Source organism: Leucoraja erinacea, chromosome 20, assembly GCF_028641065.1.
Source record: "Leucoraja erinacea ecotype New England chromosome 20, Leri_hhj_1, whole genome shotgun sequence".
NCBI classification, from domain to species: domain Eukaryota; kingdom Metazoa; phylum Chordata; class Chondrichthyes; order Rajiformes; family Rajidae; genus Leucoraja; species Leucoraja erinaceus.
The window spans coordinates 9966647-9979910 of record NC_073396.1 but is presented as its reverse complement, the minus strand read 5'-3'; the positions used below and the strand labels follow the sequence as shown (position 1 = coordinate 9979910).

Genomic DNA, 13264 nt, shown 5'->3' with positions numbered 1-13264 from the left:
TATATATATATATATATATATATACCATTAGATCAATATCTGATCCACTACTGCACAATCTGCAAACTAGATTATAGATGAGCTCTCTTGTTGCAATCTTTTACTTATACAATCCTATTTAAAAAGTTCACTTAAAAAAAAAGATGAATAATTCTGGGAAATTAAATTTGTTCACATTCGATAAAAATAATCGGCTTTAATAATTACTAGTGACCGCCACATTACGGCAGTTTGGACATGGAAATTCATCCTTTTAGAATTTACAAACACTACTTAAAATCTGGGATATGGGAATAAAAAATAGCTCCTCAACATTTATGTTTAAAGTAAATAAATAAAATTTGTCCTTCAACTTGCATTTCTCAACACATGTGCAGATGAAGAGTGTTCATTTAGGAAAAAACGTGATAGGGACCATTTTCTAGGAACACAAATCCCTGCCACAACGTAGGGGCTACCTGTAATTGACTGGAATAGTAAATTATTTTCTATCAAAAGACTTACGGAAACATTGTTTTGTGTTGGAAGTTCACCCCAGAAAAAAAAGATGGACTGGGATACAGTGTTGACAGAAGATGGTTTTGGACAGTTCTCCCTGGTAATCAATTCTTCCTCCCATAGTATTTTGCCACTTTTACCATCCACAATAGTAACCTAGAGAAAAAAAATCAATATTAGGTCTTTATACTTCCCAGCAAAAATATAAAAAGTTGACAAAATATTTATTAAATCAACATTGAATTCTTCATTTGATCTAATGTAATAAAAAATGAACTGCAGATGATGGTTTATAGCAAAAACTGACACAAAATGCTAGAGTAACTCAGCAGGTCGGGCAGCATCACTGGAGACAATGGAGAAAACATTTTCTACAACCTGACCCGTTACTCCAGCATTTTGTGCCTTTGCTTGATAAACCACCATCTGCAGTTCCTTGTTTCTCCATTTTAGGCAACTCTTTCCGTCTTTGTTAGAACTGACCATTTCTACCATGAATTCATGTGATCTTGGGTCAGATTTCTCACCTTGAACAGCCTGACCTCTGGTACACATAGCACAGCCAATGAAACATAATCTGCCATATTAATCCATTTTGTTTTACCTTATCCTACATTTTCTCTTTGTTCTGCCCATCCTGCACCTCGCCCCACTTTCCATCTTCACTGCAACCGAAAACCAACTTGTTCACCCTTTCTCCATTCTAACAAAGGTTTCTGACTTGAAACATTAACTCTTTTTCTGTTTCCACAAAAGCTGCCTGACTTGCTGAGTGTTTCCATCATTTTCTATTTTATTTTAGATTTCCAGCATACGCAGATATTTGGGACTTTCAGGTGGAACTCTATACTCCAGTCATCGGGACTTCATAAAATAGTAAACTAAGAGATTGATTCACATTCAATATATTAGGGAAACCAGCACGACAATTATATTTTAATATCAAATTCAGTATAATGAATGCAAATTGAAGTACTTTAATTATTTTTAAATAGTATGCATGCATTACTGTTGCAATATGAATGATTTATTGATGCTCTTACATATAGCACCTGGATCTAGAATCTAATTACACTGCTATATGTAAAAATAATAACTACCAATTGTTCCTACCAATTCAAAACATTGAGAAAATGACTTTAGTTTTTTATTTAATCTGGAACAGAAGCTAAATTAAGTTAAATTAAACATTAATCTACTGAATTTTGTAAAAACCCAATTAGTTCTCTAATATCCTTTTGGAAAGGAAAACATTAATTTCTACTAAGTCCAGGTTTTAGAAGACTTCAGCCTAATATAGATATTGTCGATTCATAACATATTATTACTTTATCACATCAAACAGTAGTATACGGATTTGAAATAAATGCTGATTTTGTTAGGGATACAGGTCCACCACTGACTTTCCGGCACCCTCGGTTCCATAGCCTTTCTGGATTATTCATTTTGCCAGACCAACAATGTCACAGCCTCCGAGATTCCAACGGTACCAGAACGACCTGCCGAGGGTGTCGAAGGGCTGAGATACCGACTCGCATATATCCGGCTTAGACGTTGGCTGATGGAACGGATCTGCCGGCTCTGACCGGGCCAAAGTTCCAGAGTCCCAGCCACAGGAGACAAATTCAACCCGCCGATCGGCTGCTGAAGACAGCTATGGTGACAGATTTGCTGGCTCCGTCTGGAATGGAGTTCCAGAGCCCCAGTCACAAGGGGCAAATTTGACCCATTGATCGGTATGGAAGTCCCTATGAGGCTGAGCTCAGCCACCTCGCCCAGCCTAGGTGCCACATTTTCAAGGGGACTTTCGGAGGGCATTTTAAGTGCACTCTCATAATTTTGTCCGGACCAGTTGTCAGAAAATCGATGGTGGACCTGAACCTATATACTAAGTGTGAAAATTACAAATTGCCTGATTAAATACTAAATAAACTCATGGATGAGGAAGAGATTATGATCACTAAAATATCATTGCGGCCTAACAATTTTTTATTAATTCATAGAAATGTACTGCATTAACAAACCTTCTTCATGTTCTTTTCAATTAAATCTTCGATTAGAAAATCAAATGTATCATCCTTGTTAAAATAACCAGGCAGTGGCATCCTGGAAATAGAAATCTTGCATCATTCCAAATGATTTTTCTTATAAAGTATATAATAAATGCTGTGCAAAATTCCAACAAAAGTAATCTATTTTAATTTTCTTCAATTTAAAAATTCTAATTTAATTAATACATTAGTGACTACATTCTTTACAAATATCCTCAATGAAATATTGTTAATATTTCCTCGGTAAAAAAGGCTTTGAGAAAATGCTTACTTTTTTGGCAAAGAAGTCCCCAAACATTAGCAAAAATACGTCCATTTGTCCCACTGTGTTGGCTATAAAGAAGAACAATTCAGCTCATCCCACTCCCTGTCCTCTGTCCCAATCCTGAAATATTTTTTCTTGTAAATACTTATCCGGTTCCTTTTTGAATGCCACAACTGAATCAGTTGTTACTATTTCTTAAGCAATGCACTCCAGATTCTAACCACCACTCTACATTTAAAAAGTCCTAAGGCATATTTATTTTTATGAAATTGAATCAGATTACCTCTCATTCTTCCAAGATCTGTTAACTTAATCTCTCCTCATACCATTTAATTCCAGGAATCAATCTAGTGAATCTTAGCTGCATTCCCTCTATGGCAAGTGAATCATGTCTTAGGTAAAGAGTCCAAGATTGCACATAAACTGAAGTGTAGTCTCACTAAGGCTATATAAAAAGAACCTACAAACCTGGATATCAACCTGATATCTGTCAAAGTTCATTTCTCGCTGCTTTATTGACTTTCATTCTCGCTTCATGCACGGAGTTATGGCTTTCAATCTCATCACGGAAATGTAGCAAAAGTATAATTAAAGCATCTCTTTCATAAAAGCGTCCCATTGTTAACTTGGTTTTACCTGCCTATGTTTAATTCCAATCCACACAGAAAATGATGAATAAAGCTCCGGAGGTGCTGCTTGACCTGCTAAGTTATTCCAGCTTTTTGTGTCTATCTTCAGTGTAAACCAGCATCCGCAGTTCCTTCCTACACTTTGTTTTTAATCCATAACACCATTACTGTTAAAACATCATATTCCCTTTGACTGTGTGTCCTGGGAGCTCTTCTTGTTTAACATACTTTATGGTTTTCTGTAAACGTCCATTCCTAGAGCAGGATATGAGCACGACCACTTCCTGACTCACAGTTGATAACACAGTGTTACTTGTGTTCAAGAAGGAACTGCAGATGCTGGAAAATCGAAGGTACACAAAATTGCTGGAGAAACTCAGCGGGTGCAGCAGCATCTATGGAGCGAAGGAAATAGGCGACGTTTCGGGCCGAAACCCTTCTTCAGACTGATGGAGGGTTTCGGCCCGAAACGTTGCCTATTTTCTTCGCTCCATAGATGCTGCTGCACCCGCTGAGTTTCTCCAGCAATTTTGTGTACACAGTGTTACTTCCCCACTTTACATTATTATGCAACAACAAACTGCCTAATACAAATACATTCCACTGGTGCATGGGACCACTTACAGGATAGCAATAAACTTGAGATGACAAGATCCTAAACCTAAAACCTTCCCAGTAACACCAAGTACCAGCACAACTATTGCTTTAGTTGGAAATTAAATAAAACTTTACCCTTGAATCCGAGACAGATTATGGTACCAATAGCTCTGCAAGCTCTGTCCATCCAAAAGCTCAACTGCATAATCTGTACTGATGAGCAGTTTGCCAGCGTTCGTCCCTGCAACATGCACTTGCTGAAGATATTTCACTGGCTGGGAGCTGGAAGGGAAAAAGATGGAGGGAAAATACAATAAATGTTTTAAGTAAGCAATTTTGACATTTCTCTACACTCCCAAGTTACTAATGGATTTTATTAGTTAAACGTATCTGTAATGCTGCCCAACAATTGTTAAATACCCAGTCTTATAAAAAAAGTATTTGTTTTCTTAAAAAAAAAACCTCAACAAGCAAAAGTTATTTTCTTAAACATATTGTAAGCATTGTTTTAAAAGTAACCAGCTTGCTGCTGTAAAGGTTTCAGGGCGGCACAGTGGCACTGCGGTAAAGCTGCTGCAGTACAGTGCCAGAGACCCGGGTTCAATCCTGACCTTGGGTGCTGTCTATAAGGAGTTTGTACATTTTCCCTGTGACCGCGGGAAGGTTTCCGGTTTCCTCCCACACTCCCAAGAAGAACAGATTTATAGGTTAATTGGCGTCGGTAAAATTGTAAATCGTCCCTAGTGTTTAGGATGGAGCTAGTGTACAGGGTGTTCACTGGCTGGCACACTCAGTGGACCCAAAAACCTGTTTCTCTAAAAGCCTGTATCTCCAAACGTCTAATGTTTCATTATTTGACAGCAACAATAACCCAATATTAGATATGCAGAAACAGAAACATACTTGTATACTTCTATTATTCCTGACGTGATATTGGTTTTCTTCTCCCATTCAGGATCGGATTTCTTTAATATTGAATTTAGTTTAGGTGCTGAAAGTGGTATTCCAGTTGCTTGAGTATAAATATCTGTCAGTGCCACTCCTTGCACAGTTCCTGCAAGTTTAGAAAATTACTTTATTACTGTATCTCTATTTGACACCACCATCGCCTGTCACCACCATCGACGACTACGAACTTGATACCGTCCATCAGTTCACGTACCTCGGCTCCACCATCGCCCTTTTCTTGGACACAGATATGATAAGAGGATCGGGAAGGCAGCTACAATTCTCGCTCGCCTCACAACTCGAGTGTGGACCAACCCAAAGCTGACAGTGAAGACAAAGATAGCAGTCTACAATGCCTGTGTCAACAGCACAGTGAGACATGGACTAAATATGCCATGTAGTGAGACACGGACTACAAATGCCAGGCAGGAGAGAAGATCAACACCTTCCACCTGAGAAGCATCGGACGTATTCTGGGCATATCCTGGCAAGACAAAGTGTCCAAAGCCGAGATCCTGTCTCGCCCTGGCTTTCCCAGTATGTACACTCTACTCAGGCAGCGCAGACTGCGGTGGCTGGACCATGTCCACCGCATGGAGGATGGCCGTATTCCAAAAGACATCCTCTATGTAGAGCTGACATCTGGGAATCATCGGCCGCCCCCAGCTACATTATAAGGATGTCTGCAAGAGAGATATGAGAGGGGATCGACTTCGGGAGCTTCAACCGCGGGAGCCTGCGGAGTTAACATCGTGGAGCTCGCGGTCCCTTGGTTTGGGAGCGACTTCGGGAGTTCCAACCGCAGGAGCTTCGACCGCCCAATCGCGGGAGCTTTGATCGCCGGCTCTGGGAGCTTCGATCATCCCAATTGCAGATGGTTCGACTGCCCCGACCATGGGAGAAAAGGACGGAAGAAAATACATTATTGCCTTCCATCACAGTGCGCTGTGGTGGATGTTTATGGTAATTTTTATGTAGTTGTGTATCTTTTTTGGTATGACTATGGCAAATCAAATTCCTTGTGTGTTTTGACATACTGGATTGATAAATAAATTAATTACAATTACAAAGGCCCTTATGTCACTGGCTGGGAGCTGGAAGAGAAAATGATGGAGGGAAAATATAATAAATGTTTTTAGTAAGCAATTTTGACATTTCTCTACACTCCCAAGTTACTAATGGATTTTATTAGTTAAACTTATCTGTAATGCTGCCCAACAATTGTGTAAAAACTCTCAATGTTACCACCCATACATGGAGGCAGGCTTTGCTATTGCTGTTTCATTCCAACAATTTATGTATGGACTCACCTGAAGAATTAGGATTCACGCAAATTATTTAAATTCCTTATGAATTGTGCAAATGTATCCTAGAATGAAGTATAGCATTTCTGGATGCCATGCAGACCGGGGGTGGGTAGATGAAAATTAAAAGGGAAAATAAACAAAAAAACACATTTTGTCATTTACCTTGAATGAAGAGAATATAGTACGCCCCAGTGTTGGTAACATGAATCAATGGACTGGAAGGCACTAGACCTTTGGCACTATTTAGGTACACTCTTTGACCAATGGGATCACCACTCTTTCCAGATACTAGCATGAAGATCAACTCGTTAACAGCGTTGCCCTGGAAGAAAATACAACACTCATTCTAAATGCAAATGTTATCTGTAGTTCATATTCAATGAAAACATCTTACACAGAATCAAAAGGTAATAATGGAAAATTAACAATTTGTGAACTAATGTGATAATTTGTGTATAAATTATGCCATGGTTTTGCCTGGCTACGAAGCTTGATATGCAAAGGCTACGAAGACTGACCCTCAGTACCAGGCACGTGCCGTGAGTGATTACTCAGGGTAGGCAGTCAGTCGGCTTTTTAAAAAAAATCTTAAACTGCGCATGCGCAGATTGTTCTCTCCGTAAAAATAAAAAATATAAATAAGTAACAATTCAATTTGCCCAAGGCTTCCAAATCTCCTTCATTTTTTAAATTACTGAATGGGTGGGGGATGGAGGATGAAGGCAGAGGGCGAGATGGTGGGAAAAACGGGAGTTCCTTTCACAGCGAGTGGACAGGTTGTGCCAGGGGTAAAGTTGCGGGGTGGGCAGGAGTGTTGACAAGGAGGGTATCGGGGATTATGACAGTAACTCACTCACTGCAGCCGCAGCGCTCCGGGCACGGACAGCAGAACTGGCCACCACTTCCGGGGAAGGACGCAGCTCGGGTAGCTGCGAGCGGCCGCCACTTCAGAGCCTTCTGCCAGTCCGTTCACCTCTGGCACTGCTCTCCGACTTAACATCTCTCACCTGTCGCTCGCCGGCTTCGCTCATGTCAGCCGCTTCCCGTAAATCCTTAAATTCCCACAGCTGAGTAACCTCAATTGGTCCCTTGAACGCGCTGTTGGAATTTAAGGGTTTGTGGGAAGCTGCTGACATGAGTGAGGCCAGCAAGCGGCAGGAGAGAGGTTTTCAGACGGAGAGCACTGCCAGAGGTGAGCGGGCCGGCAGAAGGGGCTGTCCGGTCCCGGCAGCCGCTCGCAGCTACCCCAAGTACTTCTTCCCCCCAGCCACAATGCGGTGGCTCCATGCCCGGAGCATCGCAAGTGGGTTTTCTGGCCCCGATCCCCAGTCCCCACCTTCACAACGCTCCTACCCTCCCTGCAACTTTACCCCGGGCCAGACTCCCCAAACGCTGTGAAAGGAGCTCTCCCCCCCCCACCCCCACCCCGGGAAATACAGTATTTAAAAACATATAGCACCAAGAAATTTACGTACCACATTATTGGTACACAAACTGCAATCTTTTCTCTTTGATTCCTAAGATACTCTTAAAATAATGACAAGCCATATTTGAAAAACCCGCCAAGAAACTTGTGCTGCGCATGCGCAGTACTGCAAAGGCAGAATTTCAGCTGCCTTCAGCTCCCATTGAAATTGACGGCTTGAAGCAGCGCCGACTGCATGTGGGCTGCACAGACCTTTGCATGTTACAAGTGCTGCGGATGAAAGGCGCGGAGAATTATGCCTACCTGAGATCGATCTCTTAGATAGGCATAATTCTCCCATGCCTTTACTATTTATATTTAACAATTATGATTTCATAATTTTAGTCAGGGTAGGCAGTGCCTACCTTGCTAACCCTGACTGCACGTGCCTGCTCAATACACATGCAGCTCTCGCGCTAAATACTATCAGCACATCTCCTGCCCAACCAGAGGTTCAAACTCCAGAGATATTTACCATCATTTTCAAACAGCTTAAATTCTTGGGCCTGCATCAGCTTCAGCAAAAACGTTCTATTTACATGCAAAAAACTGCAGGTACTCAATCTTAAATAAAATCAGACAGTTTGAGGTTTCTTTCTCCACAGATGCTGCCTAATGACAGTATCTCAATCATTTTCTGTTCCAACCTCATTATTTACATTTCGGTAATGGTTTCTATATTAAGCTCAACGGTAGAAATGTTCCTGTTCTGACCATGCAGAAGATTAAGATGTGTGGCCTTTCTTTGAAATAGCGTGTCAACGTTACTATGAACTAAGGCTTGAGATGTTCAAATTGAGATACCTTTTACACAGCCCCATCCCGACAATTCTTTGACATGCAAAGCAAAGTCTATCTTTAAAGGGGTTTGAAATTCCTCGTGGCCCACGAAGACTGCCCCTTAATTAATGGATTCTCGTCAGCAAAGACATTTGTAACTTTCAAAACTTCAAAGAGCGAAGATATTCTTCCTGATAAGACACAAAATGCTGGAGTAACTCAGCGGGACAGGCAGCATCTCTGCAAGTGATGAGCCATCACGAACTCTTGCACCCTTTTGGCAAAGGCATTTCCCCAGTACTTCAACATAGCATGTTACAGGATATAGATCAGGATCAATGAAATTCACTAGATTTTACAGCCAGGTTTTGGAGAACAACCCAGAGATGGTGGTGCTCCTGCCTGCCCACTGCCCTTGTTCTTCTTGATGGAAGAAGTCATGAGTTTGGCAGCTGCTCTCAGAGTCTTCTTGGCAACTAGTGCAAGTTACTGATGTCAAAGTGCAATAATGATCAAGAGGGGGGGGAAATAAATAGGGCAGTGGATGGAATTTCAGTCACTCAAGCTGCTTTACCTTTGATTGTCACGGATGCCGCTGGAAGATTGGCGATGCACATCCAAATCAGGATGATGTGTGATTTGGAGGGGAAATGCTGTTGATGTAGCCCGAGTGATTACTGTAGTGCATTTTGCAGATACCTAATATACACACTGCAGCCCATGACCTTTAGGTGGTGGAGCAGCATCATTCATGCCGGTTGCTTTGCCTGGATTCTGTAAAAGATTTCTTGAATCTTTTTAGGTGCTGACCTCATCACTCATCCATCGTGGTTCTGACGAATCTCGTAGATGGTGGAAACGATTGTTCATCCTCATTTCTGACCTCCTTCCAAAGGCAATTGGATCTTGGATTACTTCCCCAAGGAATTCTTGCACTTATTTAGACACAAAAAGCTGGAGTAACTCAGCGGGCCAGGCAGCATCTCTGGAGAGAAGAAACGGATGACGTTTCGGGTCGAGACCCTCCTTAAAGATCGAGGCTCCTGTGTCAAAGGTGATTGATCTCCAACAACCATAACTACTTTTCTTTATGTGAGAAATAACTAGCCAGTATGCAAAATTATTCTCAACTCCCATTGACTTCAGCTTGAAGAGCCCCATGCTGGCACGCTCAGTTAAATTCTGCCTGGCTGACAAGCGCAACCACTCATATTAAATCATAGCCTCAGGGAGAGTACATAGAAGAGATCTTGGCCTAACAGTACTTCAACATTGGATGCTTTTCAGTGCTTAGGAATCACCACTATGAATCACCTTGGCATTTTTTTCCATACCTTCTTAAGGGCATAAAGTTTAAACAAAAGAAAGTATCCTACTATATAATAGAATGCAAGGGTATTTTTTGTATTTTAGCCAATCACTACTTCCAATCCAAATTGCATCCAAAATTGATTTATTTCTTCAAAAAGTGCGTTCTTTCCACAAAAAATATTTTGTTTTAAGATTTTGCTTTAAAAAATACCTTGATACATTTATGTGATAACTTTGTATGGTTTCATAATACATCTGAAAATGAAACATATTTATTGCAAAAGCAAGTATTTTAAATCGCTGTCAATCTATCATTCTTGAGACACCCTGAAAAAAGGACATAAATATGCAAAGCTGTTTTAAAAAGTTCGGGTGTCTGTTCCTTGGCAACTTAAAATAAAATGAAAGTCCTTAGAAATCATAATTATCAGCACTCTAGTACCCAAATGTGGAAGTCTATTTTAGGAGTATCCTATTATCCAAATACTCTTCACGTGTAGGTGGAAATGTTTTGAGTTTACTTTCATATTAGCTGCCTGCAAAAAGCAGTTCAGTTCCCAAGAATAACTAATTTACATGAGCAATTTTGAAGACGTGTCGTGACTCTAGGGCAATGTTTTTGACACTAATGCAAAGGATCACAGAAGCGCAATTTTCACAAATTACACTTTCACAACTTTCCACAATCTTTTACGTTGCTGATATCGGAAAAAAGAGAACATATTATTTGGCGCAAACATATGAAATCTTCCTAAAGAGCGATTTGTTTTGGATTTCTGACCAAGGCAGTCATAATTTATCTTTTTTTGTTAAGTCGTACCGGAGGCCAATTGGACTTGACAACTCTTTGAAGAAGCTATCCAATCAGGGTCACTCTGTTACTTTTCCCCCTGATAGCCCTGGAAGTGTAGGTACATTTCCCAGGTACATGCACATAAGAGGGAGAGTAATGGGGCTGTCCCACTGTACGAGCTAATTCTCCCGAGAACTGTGTCTGTTGCTTGCCAAGTCAATTCTTCGAGAACTATTTCTTTCAAACAAGAATTAATTATAACAAGTTCAGAGCGGAAGTGGAAAGGAAATGAAGACTAGCAAAGAGTTAAAAAAAGACTCCTCAAAAGATGAGCAGTTTGAAACAATAAATCAGGGAAATGGGTCAGCGTCAAAACCAGTGTTTTTCTTCTTATAAATGACATTGGCACATTTTGTAATTTATATGGTATTCCAATAATACTAAGCTCAGAGATTTGGGTGACAGTGCAGATTTATCAACGCAAATGTGCGAGAAATGGATAGACCGGAAGAATGTGCGACAAGTGGCAGATGGAACTTGGGAGAGAAATGCGAGGTGACACAATGGCAGAAGGAATGGGGAGAGGCAATGCAGACAAGGTCATCGTTCTAAAGAGTGTTGCAAGAACAGATGGACCGAGGGCTAGTTGCATTGTTTTGTTAAGTTTAGTTTAGAGATACAGCGTGGAAACACGCTTTTTGGCCCACCGAATCCACACCGACCAGCAATCCCCAGACATTGACACTACCCTACACACACTAAGGACAATTTTACATTTACAGAAGCCAATTAACCTACAAACCTGTACGTCTTTGGAATGTGGGAGGAAACCGAAAATCTTGGGAGGGAAAACCCACGCAGGTAACGGGGAGAATGTACAAACTTCATACTGACAAGCACCTATTGTCAGGGTCGAACCAGGGTCTCGAGTGCTGTAAGGCAGTAGCTCTACCACTATCCTACCATGCTGCCCACTAAATCACCCCAAGACAATGTGGAAGAAACAGATTGTTAATGGGCATGGGAGATGTGGAATCTTCAGAGGCAGAGCTAGCATTGACTTAATGGGCTGATTGGCTTCCAATGTTGGATGAAAATAGGTAGCAGTTGTTCATTGAAATAGTGAAAGAATGGCAGAATATAGTGAAATTGTAGCAAAATATATGGATTTCAAAATAGACACATTGAATGCAGAAAGGTTAAAAATTACCTTTAGAAAGTCCTGGATAGGCTACTGGAAAATCTATTTGGTAATGGAAATTGTACTTTAAGGAAAGTGTGCAGGTGTATGAGTGGATGTATATGAAGGATTTTTCCAATAAGGTTATGTTGGAGAATTTGTTATCCCTGGGGTAAAGGCGAATGAAGGGAAATGTAATAGGTGTGTACAAGATTACAACATAGACAAAAGAAAAACACAAAATACTAAAGTAACTCAGTGGGTTAGGCAGCATGTCTGGGAAAAAATAATAAGTGGCGTTTCGGCTTGAGATCCTTCTTCAGTCATCTATTCCTTTTCTCTAGAGATGCTGCATGACCCGCTGAGTTACTCCAGCATTTTACGTCTAATTTTGGTGTAAACCAGCTTCTACAGTTCCTTCCTAGACAAAAGAAAAGTTGTTCTCCCCAGCTGATAATAAGGACTAACGGACACATATTTAAGGTTTTAGGCAACAATTATTGGGGAACATGAGGAAGAAGAATTATTAGTTTCTTTGCATTGCAAGTGATACCAATGTGGCATTCTTAGTCACAGAAGAAGAGACCATCAGTGATTTCAGAAAAAAATTAGATAGGCACGAGGTAAATAAACTTACTGGGTTATGGGTCCAGTCCAGGGGATTTATACTTGAGGGATTGTTCTACATAAAGCTAGCATGGCTGGATGGGACATGGCCACATGGCTATCTCCTGTGCAGTAAGATTTTGACTCAAAATTAGATCTGCAAATTTGTAATATAATAACAAGATGGTGTTCTAAGTTACAGAAAGACAATACTATTCTTTATAATGGTTTAATCATACAAAGAAAATTTCTTACAAAAATAAATGTTCACCTCATCACTGTCAGAAACATAATTTCCTACCTGATGAGAAGGTATAAAAATCAGCAAAAGATCTTCCACTTCATCACCATCTAGATCTGGGAGTATCAATGCAGGACCAATCACTAAAAGATCTGTAGCAAGGCTGGTGTTGAGGCTCCACAATGTTTCGCCTTAAATATAACACACAAGACAAAATGTAAACTATCCACAAAAATCATGTATAGGTTTAGGTTGGTTATAGAAACCAAACAACACGTTGGATTATTTATGGTTTTAGAATTAAGCCATCAAAAATCTAACTTTTATGTTTTCTAATATGGCATTAATTCAGAATACAAAATTAAGCTACCTGAAATGCATGCCGTATATATTAAAACTGATAAAATGGGCTAGATCATGAGGTATCAGGAGCTAACTGTCATTCACATGTCATTCAATTCTGGACTTTTTACCTGTGCATTACCTTGTGCTGCATCCCTGAACTCACTAAAAAAAGTCAAGCTGACTGGTTTGTTTTCACCTCTGTTGAAACAAAGGCACAAACATTTTAAATATGTAATTTATTTCAACAG

General features: G+C 40.3%; 1 protein-coding gene across 4 annotated transcripts in view; it reads right to left on the bottom strand.

The window, feature by feature from the left end:
• The window catches only part of fam234a (family with sequence similarity 234 member A), a 29949-nt gene that overhangs the window by 9180 nt on the left and 7505 nt on the right, over positions 1 to 13264 (bottom strand). For all 4 annotated transcript variants that reach the window (XM_055651209.1, XM_055651208.1, XM_055651207.1 and 1 more), the window contains exons 5-10: positions 12732 to 12862; positions 6458 to 6617; positions 4944 to 5094; positions 4176 to 4322; positions 2523 to 2604; positions 505 to 654 (exon numbers count right to left, since the gene is read on the bottom strand). In XM_055651209.1, coding sequence (XP_055507184.1) covers positions 505 to 654; positions 2523 to 2604; positions 4176 to 4322; positions 4944 to 5094; positions 6458 to 6617; positions 12732 to 12862 — 821 coding nt within the window. The remainder of the gene's footprint in view (positions 1 to 504; positions 655 to 2522; positions 2605 to 4175; positions 4323 to 4943; positions 5095 to 6457; positions 6618 to 12731; positions 12863 to 13264) is intronic.